The sequence below is a fragment of the Macrobrachium nipponense genome, chromosome 9 (genome assembly GCF_015104395.2).
Source record: "Macrobrachium nipponense isolate FS-2020 chromosome 9, ASM1510439v2, whole genome shotgun sequence".
In the NCBI taxonomy this organism is placed as follows: Eukaryota; Metazoa; Arthropoda; class Malacostraca; order Decapoda; family Palaemonidae; genus Macrobrachium; species Macrobrachium nipponense.
Window position 1 is genome coordinate 22,948,119 of NC_061110.1, and position 16,545 is coordinate 22,964,663.

The 16,545-nt window shown below is 36.2% G+C and overlaps 1 protein-coding gene across 1 annotated transcript in view; it reads left to right on the forward strand.

Annotated features, from left to right (window-relative positions):
- The first annotated feature begins 323 nt into the window (after positions 1 to 323).
- LOC135218031 (Bardet-Biedl syndrome 7 protein homolog) overlaps positions 324 to 16,545 on the forward strand; it is a 197,305-nt gene continuing 181,083 nt past the window's right edge. Inside the window, 5 exon segments of the mRNA XM_064254176.1 lie at positions 324 to 448; positions 7,140 to 7,255; positions 8,570 to 8,693; positions 9,132 to 9,246; positions 16,109 to 16,238. Of these exon segments, the coding sequence (XP_064110246.1) occupies positions 7,154 to 7,255; positions 8,570 to 8,693; positions 9,132 to 9,246; positions 16,109 to 16,238 (471 nt within the window). The 5' untranslated portion in view covers positions 324 to 448; positions 7,140 to 7,153.

Genomic DNA, 16,545 nt, shown 5'->3' on the forward strand with positions numbered 1-16,545 from the left:
TCCACACAGTTACGGGCAAACAACACTGTTCTCGTATGTTGCAGAGTTTTATGTAATTTTTTTATAATCTCTACTTCTGTAAGCAGATAAACTATTTTTTATATAAAATATATTTCTGTTTGCAGGTCTGTCGAAAGAAGAAAATGAAAATAGGAAAGAAAGCTTAAACAAACGCACACAAGGGAGCAATGAATTTGGACCACTAAACTGTAGTATTACCTTATGTAGTCCATTACATCTTAAATTTTTATTTTTCTAATTTATGCTAACCTAGAGAATACAGTACGGTACAATATAATCGTGTACCATGGGTTCAGAAACTTCTTGGGTATTAGTTGCCTTAAGTTAGAGACTGCTCAGTTCAGATAGAAGAAGAATAACAAATTCCTTTTCGTGTAAACATTGAAGTTTTGAAAGTCGCTCTCGTCCCGGTCTGAAGTTCTCACAGGTACGATATTATTATGCTAGCGAAGTTCAGGATATGTAGTATTTCCCTAGTTCTGACATAATATGAAGCACGTAAGCTTTTGTCTGTCTAGAATGTATGAAACATCGTGTACTTATCTACTTATAGGGTAGTTGCTACTAGGTAGGTTTACGACGTTATCAAACTTCCTCAAGACTTTTAGGTAGCTAGCTAGTACTACCTACTAGGTACTAATCTGGCTCTAGTACCTAGTACTATATATATATATATATATATATATATATACTATATATATATATATATATATATATATATACACACTTATTTATAGCCTAGGCTATATACCTACTATACCTATATACCTACTAGCTAGTAGCCCTAGGTATAGGTAGCTATATAGGTAGGTAGTAGGTATAGGTATAGCATACTACTATGCTAGCTACATAGGGTAGAATATCACAGCAGGCCAAGCAGGCCACCTACAATCAACGCTAGCCACCCTCCGAAAAAGTACATTTATAAACGCGTCCTGACACCCGAGATGGGCATCAGTCGCGACTTGTTGTTGGTGAGAAACGGAGCTAAAGACCTCTAACTCTCCTTTCGAAGTAGTATTTTCTCCAAGTTAGCTAAATTAAGGCCAATTTTTAAGATTTAAAAACAGAGGTAAGTGAAAATGGCGCCCACGGCAGTGGAAATCTCACCAAAACGCTTTAGAAATTTTTACTTACAACTAAAAATGTTTCGAAGATTGACGCCATCTCGATGTTTACGGAGTCGCTTGTGTCAACAAACTTTCCATTTCCTGTGATAAATCCGCACACCACTTGTACCCACAGACGCTGGAGCACTTTTATCACAAAAACAATCGAAACACGATTTCTCACCCAACAAGCCAGGAGTAAACAGCTGTTTTGGTAGAAGTATGACGAGAAGCGTGCTCTTAGCTAATTTTTAAATAAGTAGTAAAACATCAATATTTTTCATATTTATGATGATTAATTTGAAAATATTCGTTATTGAAAAAGTAACTCGACCCTGACTCAAAATTAAGTAATTATTTTTCTGAATTAGAACGTTCTTTTAAGTTTGTATTATGACGTTAGGACATCTGACTTTCGTACCTATTGTAAATAATTGCTATACTCAACTGTCTTGCAGAACAGTTTACCAGTTATTCATGCAGATTGTTATCAGCTATTCATGTAATTGTTATAATCGTAATGCGCATATATATCTTTTTTATTATTTCTTTTTTGGATATATGAAGATGTTTTACTGCTGGATTACCGCCGTAGTGTGACGCAATCGTTTTCGGTCCTGGGCCTCTGTCTGTTTTCGCACCATAAGAAATTATGGGGGCCGAATTTGCAATGACCAGAAAGTCGTTTAAAAGAGGAAAGTTAGCAATTGAGGGGCATATGTTTTGACTGAGAAAAATACAAATTTATTCAATAGCTAGCTTGTAAAAAATACTTGGTTATAAAAACTTGATTGACAACTAAGCAGCATGTCTACTATGGGTTTCAGAGACAGTGCAAGCACGTTTTTGGGCAATACCTATTTCTGTAACGAACACTCGTAACAGAACGAGATTTTGCTATAGTGCATTACACCCAGTGCCGTAATTTATAAGGGTATCGTGAATCACTAATCGTAAAGAATAACGACACTTGTCCTTGAACCAAGAGACAAAACTCCATTATGCAGAAAATGGATACGAACACGTGTATAAAGCTCCACCTACCCTCTCCCCACCTCCCCCCCCCCTCCAACCCCGTCCCATCCCTTTTCTTCTTCGTTCCTCCGCCTTCCTTTCTCTCTCTCTCTACTTCTCTCTCTCTCTCGTTCCCTCGCTCTGTTGCCATTCGGTATGTGTTGACGCTCCAAACTGGGTATAAGACTACACACAAACGTTGAAATTGGTGAAATTAGGGCATGTATTGGAAGTATATATACATAAATATTAAAGCAATTTTATCATTATTGCATTACTATGACAACTAGAATTCATGGAAAACAGTTTATAATAATGGAACGGCGTATGTGTGAGCCTCCACTAATGTGGCAACGATGATTTTTGCCATTCTTAGCATGCAAACATTAAAGGTTACATTTATTTCTGGCATACGATTATTAAAGAATTCAAAATACTAATAAGACTGAATCAATGAAAAGTGCTAGCAAAACAAAAAAGCAAAAAAAAAAAAAAAACGTAGTCGTTCCTCTGCACTTTTCCGTAGTCGTTCCTCTGCACTTTCCGTATTCGTTCCTCTATAGTTTTTCGGCAGCCAGATGTACGAAAACGTTAGAAACATTTGATTTTATCTACTTTAGAAACAATATCTGTAATTTTTTGGGGTATTTGGTTGCAAAAAGGGATAATTACATGAATTAAATCAAAATTTTTAAATAACAAAGTAAATTTAAACTAAATAACGAGTAAAGTAAACAGTTTAGGGCAATAAAACTTTGCAGTTTCGTCGTCTGTCGTCGTCTGCTGTTTGTAATTGTGTTATGGCGCGCGCGCTTAGAAACCAGGAACAGCAACGGGTTTTAAAGTGCAATGTGGAGTGAACTGAGACCAAAATGTGTATAATAACAATCAAATAAGCACTGTGGAGTTTCAGTTGTGATGGCAGTAAGGATAAAACCGCCGTTACAAGGTAAGAATGAATTCAGTTCAAACCATAACCCCGGGAATAACAAGTTTCATACTTTCACTAATATAGGCAACAAAATGTTGTTTTATTGTGCTGATTACAACGTGCAATCTTGAGTAAGATCAATAAATGTTGCATACATATGCTAACATTGTTCAAATGAGTGCTGGGAAAGCTGGGGAAAGATGGTGGCCGTCACTGATGAGAAAACCGTCCCATGCAAAACGTAGCCGCCATATTGGATTTCAAAACTGCCTTGAAAACATATTTTTACGAAGAGCTCACATGCTTATTTTAGTTCGTATGGGGCTTTCATATATCACAATATGTTGACGAAACTTCAGTCTTTTAAATGGTATGCTTAGAGTTGCAATTGTATTCATGTTTCACCAATTAAATATCGAGTGAATAAGACCCGTCCACCGTGATGAGGGTTGGCCTGTCGTGATATTCTCTCTCTCTCTCTCTCTCTCTCATATAGCCTATATATATATATATATATATATATATATATATATATATATATATATATATCTATATATATATATATATATATATATATATATATATATATATATATATATATATATTTATATATATATATATTTATATATATATATATATATATATATATATATATATATATATATATATATATATATATATATATATATATATATATATATATATATAGTGTAAACAACCGCATGGACTGCCCAACACACCGACGGTCATGGCATGCCACCCTCCGAAAAAAGTACTTACTATATAACTTTCGTCCTGACTCCTGAGATGGCCATCAGTCACAACTTGTTGTTGGTGAGAGACGGAGCTAAAGACCTCTACTCTCTTTTCGAAGTAAGTTTTTTCTCCAAAGTTAGAAATTAAGGCCAAATTTAAAGCTTTAAACAGAGGGTAGTGAAAAGGGTGGCCAACGCAGTGTAAATTTCACCAAAACGCTTTCGAAATTTTTACTTATGCTTAAATATCTTAGAAGATTGACGCCATCTCGATGTTTGTGGAGTCGCTTGGGTCAACAAACTTCCCATTCCCTGTGATAAATTCGCACACCACTTGTACCCATAGACGTTGGGCACTTTCATCACAACAATCGGAACACGGTCACTGGCCACGACGTTTTTAAGGAAACTACTGTTTTGTTAGAAGATGACGACGAAGCGTGCACTAGATAATTATTTAAATAAATAGTAAAACATCAATATTTTACATATTTATGATGATTAATTTGAAAATATTCGTTATTGAAAAAGTAACTCGATTTTGACTCAATTTCAAGTAATTATTTTTCGGAATTAGAACGTTCTTTTAAGTCCTGTATTATGACGTCACGACATCTTGACTTTCGTACCTATTGTAAATGAATTGCTATATTCAACTTTCTTGCAGAACAGTTTACCAGGTATTCATGCATTGTTATCAGCTATTCATGTAATTGTTATAATCATAATGCGCATATATATCTTTATTATTTACTTTTTGGATATATGAAGATGTTTTACTGCGGGATTACCGCCGTAGTGTGAATCAATCGCTTTCGGTCCCTTGGCCTCTGTCTGTTTTTGCACCATAAGAAATTAATTGGGCTGAATTTGCAATGACCAGAAAGTCGTTAAAAGAGGAAAGTTAGCATTGAGGGGCATATGTTTTGATTGAGAAAAATACAAATTTATACAATAGCTAGCTTGTAAAAAATACTTGATTACAAAAAACTTGATTGACAACTAAGCAGCATACCTACTATGGGTTTCAGAGACAGTGCAAGCATGTTTTTTGGCAATATTTCTGTAACGAACACTCGTACCGAAACAAGATTTTGCTATAGTGTATTACACCCAGTCCCGTAATTTATAAGGGTATCATGAATCACTAATCGTTAAGAATAACGACACTTGTCCTTGTACCAAGAGACAAAAACTCCATTATCCAGAAATGGATACGAACACGCGTAAAAAGCTCCACCTACCCTCTCCCCCCACCTCCACCGCCGCCACCCCTGTCCTTCCTTCCTTCCTTCACCTTCCTTTCTCTCTCTCTGTTGCCAATTGGTATGTGTTCACCCTCCAAACTGGGTATAAGACTTACACAAAACGTGGAAATTGGTGAAATTAGCCAATGTATTGAAAGTATATATACACATAAATATTAAAGCAATTTTATCATTATTGCATTACTATGACAACTAGAATTCATGGAAACAGTTTATAATAATGCATCGATGTACATGTGAAGCTCCATAATCTGGCAACGATGATTTTGCCATTCTTAGCATGCAAACATTAAAGGTTACATTTATTTCTGGCATACAGTTATTAAAAAAATCAAAATACTAATATAGACTTAAATCAATGAAAAGTGCTAGCAAAAAAAGCAAAACAAAAACAAACACATACATTATAATCCACTTATCCGTTGTCTGCTCTGCGATGGTTTTCGGCAGCCAGAAACATTGGATTGTATCTGCTTTAGAAATATCTGTAATTTTTCGGGGTAATTTGGTTGCAAAAAAGGGATAATAGACATGAATTAAATAAACATTTTGAAATAACAAAGTAAAGTTGAACTAAATAATGAATAAAGTAAACGTGGAGTGAATTAAGACCAAAATGTGTATAATAACAATCAAATAAGCACTGTGGAGTTTCAGTTGTGATGGCAGTAAGGATAAAACCACCGATTACAAGGTAAAAATGAATTCAGTTCAAACCATGACCCCGGGAATAACAAGTTTCATACTTTCACAAATATAAGCAACAAAATGTTGTTTTATTGTGCTGATTACAACTGCAATCTTTAGTAAGATCAATAAATGTTACATATATACGGTAACATTGTTCAAATGAGTGTTGGGAAAGATGTTGGATCCTTTGCGGTTACAAACGACACCTCAGTCGGACGCCATATTGGATAAAAATAAAAAACTGGCCTTGTAAATATATTTTACAAAGACCTCACATGCCTATTTTAGTTTGTATGGGGCTTTCATATATCACATTATGTTGACGAAACTTCAATCTTTTGAATGGTATGCTTAAAGATGTAATTGTATTCATGTTTCACCAATTAAATATTGAGTGAATAAGGCTGATCCACCCAGTGACGATGGATCCACTGCGGTGTTTCCTCTAGGGAACCAACTTTCAGGTAGCCTTTTGTCTCAATTACCTAGCTTTATGGTGTAAGTAAATTAGCTAAGTAGTTTTTTCAATTGCATTCCACATATACTACTTAGGAAAATGAAAGGTGATTATCAGAGTATGGCCAAGAAGAGGTCCATCTTTCATTTTCCAATGTGGAATACAATTGAAAAATATATCTTTGTCTTTAAGTAGTCGATAGCTACCTACCTATATATGGAAAAAATATAGTACTTTGTTATTAATCACAAGAAATAAATAGTATAATCTGTTTTTGATGGAAAATATTCATTACAAAATTTAATTGAAAATTATATTTACAATTTCTATGAATTTGCTTCTATTTTCATAAGCTGGCTTGTATAATGGAAGCTTATCCAATTGTGGCAATAATTATATTTATGTTTATATTGATAGTAAAAATTGTATTTATATGTGGGTGGGTCCACATGTCTCGTGACCAACCACAGATGCCAATAGTCCCTTGCGTACACAAGTATTTTAAACTTTACTGGTTTCCAGCTGGTGCTGAGTATTTATCCTAATGTTAAGACCTCAGGTGTGTAAGTTATGAAAAATACAAGTTGGTTAAAAATTTGTCATATTAATCAGTTGATACAGCAATAAAACTACCTTGCATTCTACCTTTGTAATTTCAGGGCCCCTTTTGAAATAAGCATTTAAATAAGTATAAATTAAGCATTTAAAAAGGTAATCTTTACTGTATTTTTTCAGTTGCTTTTATATGATATTTCAATAGAAGTTTTGACATGTTTTTGTTTCTAGTTATCTTGGATCTGTTTTATATTAAATTAATGTTATGATAATGATGCCACTGTTTTATATGAACTTTTAATTTGGTGATTTCATATTTTTTTTATTTTTTTATTCCAGACTGTAATCATAACATGCAGCTTAATCTCACAAGAGTAGACTACTTGCAAGTAGGCTTAACATCTTCGCACTGTGTACGAGTTCTGCCATCTAGCGGTGCCAAAGCTCAGCAGAAGGTAAAATTAAAAATGTTGATATATCAGCACAAGCCAGGGTGTTCACAAGGTTTCAGGCTCATTTATAAGTATAAATATTAAGTGTGATAAAGCTAGGCTTAAAATTTCTGAACTGCTTATTGGCAAGTAAATATTGAGTGGCTCTGTTGAACCTTATTGTTCAGGATATGAGCACCACTTGCTTCAACAATTCAATTACCTGATGGAAACAACTTTCAGCATGAAGCTAATTGGAACAGGACTCTTTAACAACTCTGCAAAGGGCTTGAATGTTACTAAATGTTTTCTTAAATGTTCTTTCCCAGTTACCTGCATCCTATCGTGCAGGTATGTTCAATTGTACAACCTTGCTAGGTCAGGTGACTTTGCTAAGAAAAATGCAGAGAAGCAAATTCAGTTTAGCCATCTATCATTTGACCGAAGGATAAAAATATGACAGAAGATGAGGAAACCAAGTTTGATTGTGGTGAACTATGGAACTACAGTAATATGCACTTAGCATACAATAACCACTGATAATCCAGTATTCATGCTCTCTGAAGACACAGGAGAGAAAACATTATTCAAAGTGATACTGAAAAGAACAAAACTACATAAGCAAAGTGAAACAAAATTCATTGAACTTTAAGCAAAACACTGGCACTTGCAGAGAATGTACAATTGTTTACTGTTATCTTATATTTAGATGATGTACAGTACTCCACTGAGAGTAGTAAACTCAGATGAAATAAAAATGAAACACTTTTGCTAGATTACTATGAAATAGATAGAATAAAAATGTAAAAGTTTGCCAGATTACTATGAAAGTACCAAGTCACGTACACCCTGCGAAGGAGAATATACACATTAATATGTGATATATTGAGTTCCAAACAGAATCTTGGAGGAAGCAAGGGAATAATGACAAATCAAAAGATGGACACTTTTTAAAAAAACCTAGCAAGGAAAAATTTGAAAAATAATATTGGAGATTAACAATTTTTAAGAAAGCTGGTAGTATTGCATGCTTGATGGATGAACAGAGAATGACTTAACTAGCACCACTTTACGACCAATTGCAGTGTCTCAGGTATTTCTGATCAAGTGAGGACTATTGGTCTTGTTACTGTGTCTGGGAAGCAGCTGGACAGCAGATTTACCTATGTATATAAAACAAATGGGGATGCTTAAACACTGTTCCATAAAGCCATAGCATTTAATGCAAAAAAAAAAAAAACCTTCAGATAGATAAAAATAACTAGGACTGTATTAAATAGAATACATTTCAGAGCTCATTTAATGATTTATGGCAATTTAACTATTTTTATTTTGTAGGTTGTTGTTGGTGATCATGATGGCCTCGTGCAGTTGTTTACCATGAGAAAGGGTGAACCTCAGCTGGGATTCAGATCAGATATTGAGAAGCTGATCACACGTGTAGAGCTTGGTGGAGCTTTAGGTTAGTAGGCTGCCTTGAAAGAACATAGGTGTTCATGAAGATTCAGTGTTATCAGTTTTTGTTAATCTCTCTCTACTGGTCCAGGCAGGAAGTATCCTTTTCTGTGTGGTGGAAAGAAGGAGCATAGTAGTTTAGATTCATCAGCACTAAGTCTTTTATCACAATAATGAAAGAAGCTACAGTCTGGAAAAAAGAGCTGCTTTACACATATGACCTGGGTTTGGTGACATAATTCTTCTAAATATTTAAAGATGGTTAATGATTATCATAGAGGAAGCAAAATGTTTGACATTTTTAAGAAGAATGAATGCTCACTTTGCTAGATTATTTGAAAAGTAAGTATGGAAATGGCAGGAAAAAGACCAGTAGGTATACCTAAAAAATTGTTTGTTGAAAAGGACATAGATGGAAACTTAACTTCTTTTTTTTTTTTTGCAGGTACTGTACGAGACAAAATATTTGTGTCATCAGGCAATGAAGTCCGAGGTTATACTAAAAAAGGCAAACAGTTTTTGGGGTTTGACACAAATTTAACAGAGGAAATAAGGTCTATGTAAGTTGTGATAATACTTTTGTCCATATATTTTATCATTCTTACAGCTTTTTGTTCATACACGAGAGTTCAATGCTGCTACTCTCCAAGGCGGACAAAGAAACACTGATGCGTCACGAGGTCTTAAGCTTGGTTGGTGACAGCTTCCACCTCATATACATATGGGTTGCCAGATGCCACAGATTCCTTGCTTTACAATCTGTGATTGTTTTTAACTGGTTTTTAGCTGGCACTGGAAGATTATTCTTTAGTTAAGACCTCAGGTTTGTAAGCTATGAAAAATGCAAATTGATTAAAAATTTGCCATTTTTATTATTTGAATTCTGATGATTCTTCCCTGGAAGCTGATAATAATTGATTTTTTATAATTACTCTTCTCTTAACTCTATAATAGGATTTATTCTGTTTTGCTCAGGTAATCAGTTCAGTCTTGCTCTGAGAGGATTTTCCTCTGAGAATTGGATTGCTACTATGTCAAAAAAATATCATCCGTTATACTTTTTGCATCTAGTTACTGTTGTATCTTATCTTTTTTGCCAATGTGCCTTGAAATATTTCAGAACGGAAAAGATTTGCCGAGAAATTTGCAGTATATGTACAGTTCATATAATGAGGAGGATACAAATAATGTAATGGAATAAAAGAAAGATTTAAAAAAAAATTACCATAACAGCAAGGCTCTCACTCACCTGTATGTAGTCTGTTCCAGCTTATGATGGTATTCTTCATCTTATTGCTCGTAGGTAAAGAAGTAGATTGAAAATGTAGGAAAGAAACGATACCACTCATCTCCTTCATTCTACTTTCATACCTTCATTGTAGACTAGATACTAACTGACCCGCCAGGGGTACTGGATGGGCTATACCGCTTGTTGAGCAACCACCACCAGACCCAAGGAAAAAGTGTCCGAGGATCTATGGGCAACATCCTTTAAATAAAAGGAAGTGAAAGTTGTTTGACATAGCCAAACTCCAGCTTTCGAAATCCTCTCATAATCTTAAGGTTAAGACCAAAGGTTTGTTAGTTATAAAAAATACAAATTGATTAAAAATTTGTCAAACTGTACGCACAGTATCTGAAGACAAGTGAAAAGGAAAAGCAGTAGAATTAAGAAAAGTGTATTCCACACAAAATTGTACAAAAACAGAAGGGGTAATGACATCAGTTCATTCAAGAGATATATGTGAACCTAAACGTAAGACAAAGCTGTATCTTTTAAGGAAATTAAACTGCCATCACAGAAAATCTTCAACATTTTCTCATCTTTTTACATACGTATATAATAGGAAATGGAAGTAAAATCAGTCAAGGCTTGTGATAGCCTGAACAAACTGTGGATAACTGTGATATATGTAGAATTTTTCATTTTTGTACATGCAACTTCCCCGGCAGATATATACTTAGCTATAGTCTCCGACGTCCCGACAGAATTTCAAATTTCGCGGCACAGCTACAGGTAGGTCAGGTGATCTACCCTCCCGCCGCTGGGTGGCGGGACTAGGAACCATTCCCGTTTCCTAATCAGATTTTCTCTGTCGCCGGTTTCGACAACATCTGTTGTTGGTTCCTCCTGATTGGATTTCGTTTTTTTTTTGCCACGAATTAGAACAAGAGACTGTACAACTTTTGCTCCACCATTTTTGGATCCAAGAGCAATAACGGTAGACGCACTCCTTCTAGATGGACAGGGACGAAACTAACTCTGGTCGCTCCCTTTTGGCCCGCTCAGGAATGGTTTACAGAGGTATTGGTATGGACGGTGGACTTCCCCAGATCTCTTCCACAAAGGAGAGATCTGCTCAGACAACCCCACTGTGACAGGTTTCACTAAAACCTCCCCGCTCTCTGCCTGACTACCTTCAGACTATCGGGAGATTTGTCAGAGCGAGAGGCTTTTTGCGCAAGGCTGCTAGCGCGATCGCCAGAGCCCGCAGGTCATCAACCTTGCGAGTCTACCAGTCGAGGTGGGAATTGTTTCGGAGATGGTGCCGGACGAAGAAACTATCCTCATCCAATACTTCTGTGACCATAATTGCTGACTTCCTTCTCTTTTTAAGAGAAGAATGCAGCTTAGCAGTCTCTACGATTAACCTCTTCATTACCGAAAGTTTGTTTGGAGGTAGGCGGGTACCACCATTCAAGTCTACTACACCGCCCCGGGTGCATAAAGGTGGTACGCAAGTACCACCAAAACTCCTCTTTTCAGATAGGGACTTCCAATCATTCTGTAATTTCGGATTTTGAAGAGTTTGAGCAAAATAAAACAGTATGACACGATGCCAGACGTATGATGAACCCAAAAAAAATATTATTACTGCTTATAGTAGTGTGTAGGTGACAGATGAACTGCGTCTCAACAAAAAATCACAAAACCAGACAAGTGTAAACATGTAATAACTTCTACCCAAGTATAAACCAGTTGCATCATCATTTACTGTATTTATTTATTTATTCACTTATTACATTTTACAAATAAAAGATATGAACGCCAGATAAATGAAGGTAAAAATAAAGCCTTATAGAACTTTAATATATAAAAAACCAAACCAGAGAAAAAGCAAAAAAGCTATTTTTTTCTGAGGACAAGAAACTTGAAAAATTAATTTAGATACCCCTAAAGTTGTTTTCTGTGATGAAAACTATCTTAGAAAACGTAGAAAATGACATTGACCAATTTTTGAGAGATATATAATAAAAATTTGCAATTTCCATATTATTGGGCGGGGCTTCGCTTTAGTTGTTGCTCTTTTTTTGTTATTACGTGCTTATTTACAGTTCTATTTTGATAATACTTTATGTGCATGTTCCAGGTGGATATACCAACATTCTGTAAGACTGAATTTCTATTCAAGACTGTAGTTTTCTCACCGACCACCAGTGTCCCTTGTACAAGGGACACTGAGTTTCACATTTTTTTTCATAAAATCATTTATTTTCCCTGTAGGATGATAAAACTCACAGAGAATATGCGTTATTATAGTGCTAATAATACCTGATAATTTCATTAGCCCGTCTTGATTAGTGTATTTTTGGCAAATATTTTTACGATCGGCACCCCTCCAAACTGGAGTCACTACCGAGATTCAGTTCGGCAGTGAACGCAATGTGTACACTCTGCTCACCCACCCGGTAAAGAAGGGGTTAAAGGTTGTTGTAGCATGCTATCTGCGGTGCTCAGGAACAGGGACCTGAATATCGCGGAGGATAAGATCTGCATAATCTTATCAGATCTTTTGAGACGACTAAGAAATAGTACTCTAGACCGCCTAGTTGGAACTTAGATGTGGTTCTCAAGTTCCTAGTATCGGACAAGTTCGAACCCCTCAACAGGCGTCCTTCAGGGACCTGACTAGAAAGTCTGTTTCTTTTAGCGCTGGCGACTGCTAGAAGAGTTAGCAAGCTTCAGGCTCTGGATGCTAGAGTAGGGTTTAAAGGAGAGTCGCCAATCTGCTATTTTAAATCTTTTGTTCTTAGCGAAGAACGAGAATCCCTCTAAACCCTGGCCTTGAAGTTTTGTGGTCAAAGGGCTCTCACCCTTAGTGAGAAGAGATATAGAGAGATCTCTGTGCACTGTCAGGACCCTTAAAATTCTACCTGGAAAGAAGAAAAAGATGATTAAGGGCAACCTAAAGAGTCTCTGGTGTTCTGTCAGAGATCCCAGAAACCCATTTCTAAAAACGCTCTGGTGTTCTTTATGAGGAACGTCATAACAGGCGCATGCGACGTGCGATGAATGAACAGATTAAACTTCTTAGAGTTAAAGCACTGAAGTAAGGGCCATTGCGACACCTCTGTCGTTTTTGAATATGTCGCTGAACAATATTGTAGCCTCTACTTCCTGGAGATGCACTCAGTGTTTGCTTCTCTCTACTTGAGAGACGTGAGAGTGACTTACGATAAGTGCTTCTTGTTGGGGCCCTACATATCTGCAGTTTCAGTGCTGGGACAGGGAGCTGAGACTAATCCTTGTTAGTTTAGTTTAATGGTGTTATGTTTTTATATTTGTTTGAAAGAGGGTTAAGTGGTAACCCCTTTTCAATTGTTAGCTCTAACACGGTTTAGAGTTGGTCAGGTGGTCGGATTGGTTTTGTGCTCCTCGTTGTATATTGATACCTAAAGCTCTGTCATGTAAGAGGGCAAGTCCCCATTGATATGATACAGGTTAAGGCTCTGTCATGTAAGTGGGTCAGCCCCCATTGACACGATCCAATAGAAGGCTCTGTCAAGTAAGTGGGCTAGCCCCCATTGACACGATCCAGAAGGGCTATCGGTCACAGGTCTCATCCTCGCTGAAGCTCTTGAGGCAAGCAGACTCATAGACAGTATCCATGAAGTCTCCTGACCCCATTCATGTAGGTAACCAAGGTTTTTTTCTTTATAACCTACAACATATGTTGTTTTCCTGTTTTGTTATATATAGTATCTAGCTGTCTCTTACCCTCCACCAAGGGTGCCAATCAGCTAAGTATATATCTGCCGGGGAAGTTGCATGTACAAAAATGGTATTGTTATGATACAAAGTTTTGTACATACTTACCCAGCAGATATATATGATTAATGGCCTGCCCAGCCTCCCCTCAGGAGACAGGTGGAAGAGAAAATCTGATTAGGGGACGGGAATGGTTCCTAGTCCCGCCACCCAGCGGCGGGAGGGTATATCACCTTACCTACCTGTAGCGTGTGCCGCGAAATTTGAAATTCTGTCGGGAGTTGGAGACTATAGTTAAGTATAAAACTGCTGGGTAAGTATGTACAAAACTTTATTGTATCATAACAATATCATTTCTCGATCCATCACAATATCAAATTTTAACAATAGAATTAATTTTTTCACATACAGATTCAGTACTTAAGTCAGCCTTAAATGCTGTAACATTTGCAGCTGTACATATCCCTAAAGAATAATTCTCCCTTTCCCTTTGTGATTGCATCTGGGCTCCTGACAGCCCTTAGTGGTGAAAACTGCATATTCTCAGGGTTTAAGTTTTCATCACCTCATATTTATTTATCTAAATTGTCACCTTTTCCTGTAACTTGTCTCACCAGCTGATTTCCATGTGCATTTCTTTTAAGTTTATACTAGTCTGTTGACTCTATCCCAAGTTTTTTCAGCTGAATATTTAAAGAAAGAAAAAAAGGGTTTGAACTAGCTGCATTTTGGAGTTGGGAGGAGGGGTAATGTTTGTCAGGTAAAGTATTGGGTTTGTATGTGAATAAGTTTATTTTAGTTTAAAGAATCTACATATTTGTTTCCACATACACCCATTATTTCACATTATCCTGAGTAGCTACTTAGGTGCAATGCCTCTTCATCAGGAAATTTGTGAGGACTCAACATGAAGGGATGCAGAACTAAAAGGAATCATGAGACGTAAATGGGATTATGGTGCAATCCTGGCCATGTTCATAAAATTATGGGTTGTATTCAGTTACTTGTGAAAATGTAACAATGGGAAAAAGAACGGTTACTACTGTAGTCTTATAAGCCCTTGTTGACAAGAACACTTAAATTTGCCTTGGGTTTTTGTGGATTCTGCCAGCAAATAGGAAGATATCTTCAGATGCCAGTACCTTCTCAAGTTGCTCTTAATTTCAGTATACTACTACTAAGAAGAACCTTGGTCTCCATCTTTTAAGTGATTGGGTGTGGTGCTACAAGTGATGGCAATAGAGCCCTATCTTTATGAGCTTCTTATCAGGTGTGAGATCATAGCTTCTTGAGATGGGGTCAATTGCCATTACTTGCATGAGAGAGGTCATTAAAACAAAGGATAGATTCATGGATTTGAGTTGCAGTCTCCTTCAGCTCTAATATGATAATCTCTTTTAAGACAATGTAATCCCAGAGAAGTTTATGCCCAAATGGTGCAGGAGGTATTTGCTAACTCCAGCTTCCCATGAGTCAGGTAGCATTCAGTGGAGCCAAGCAACAAAAGGTCAAGCTTTCTGAGAACCACTTGATAAGCTTATTTTGGTGGGTGAGTACAGCAGTGTGCAAAAGGAATACATTTTGGGCACCTATACTAAGTAGTATTCTATCGCATATGTATAGACAGAGATGGAAAATTAGACTCTCAATATTTATAATATTATATTGAGACTGCAGTGAAAAAAGAAATTTCATGTTAATAAATGGAATATGATGGTTTAGAATATCCTACTCTCCTTTGAGACAACATGAGTCTGCATTTAGTTTTGGTGTTTGAAACACGTGTAAGCAAACTTGGTATAACGACAGTTCTGACAAGTGCACTACAGCAGTGCCATGTCTCAAGGGAACATCTACAGGTATAGAATGTATGTTAAAACATTCAAGTAGAAACAGTACAAAAGATCATGACTAGTTATGGGCACTTACCCACTTCATAGTTATCCCCAGGAGCAGTATCACGTGACAGCTCTCTCAACAATTATATTTGGCATAAGTAGAATTAAAGTCTTGCAGGTTATATGGACATTCAGAATTTAGTCAAAATGACTGTTTCATATTTACAAACCTATTATTTTTACGTTATAGAAATTTGTTAAGGCTTAAGAAAAACGACAAGGATTTTGTATATGGAAGATAGAAATTATTTTATGTTTTTGAATTACTTTTGTAAGGAGTTCCTTTTCTTGATCTTACTGATGTTCTGTGTAGATGTAGACAACTAAGTTTTGCTGTCTGGTAATGAGACAAGGTGCCCTTCTTTTTCCCACCCTGCCAATTAACTGGCAGTTGAATTTAGGAACTGATTTTATTTCCTGAGACTGGACACTATAGGAATTTGTAAATTGTTTCCATCTGTGAACCCTGAATTCTTTGATGATTTTTGTAAAATGTTATGACCTTGATTGTGATGATATTATCTTGTTTGACAGGCACATAAGTGGGAGTGATTTGTTAGTGTGTGGCAACCACATATACAATCATTATCATGACTGTCAAGATGCTAGTTACTTCCTGGCTCCTGACAAAATTAATGATGTTATTTCACTTCCTGCAGAAAAGGTAAGCTATTTTCGTTGCTCTTTTTACCAAAAATATAATATTTCCCAGTTTTCAGTAGTAGGGTTTGTCTTCTTACATTAGTGTTTCTTATATTTTAAGTTACTCATGATCTCAGAGAAGTAACCATTTCATTATTTTACAGCCAAATGTTACAGTGAGCAGCAGGAATGTTTGACAAGGTATCAGGATATAACACTGAATCCCCTTTGGGACTGTTAGACATGCTGTGCAATTGATAACTATCATATTCTTGAAAGGTTAAGCATAGATTTTTTTTATAATAGTTCCTTTCTGGTATGTTAAGAAA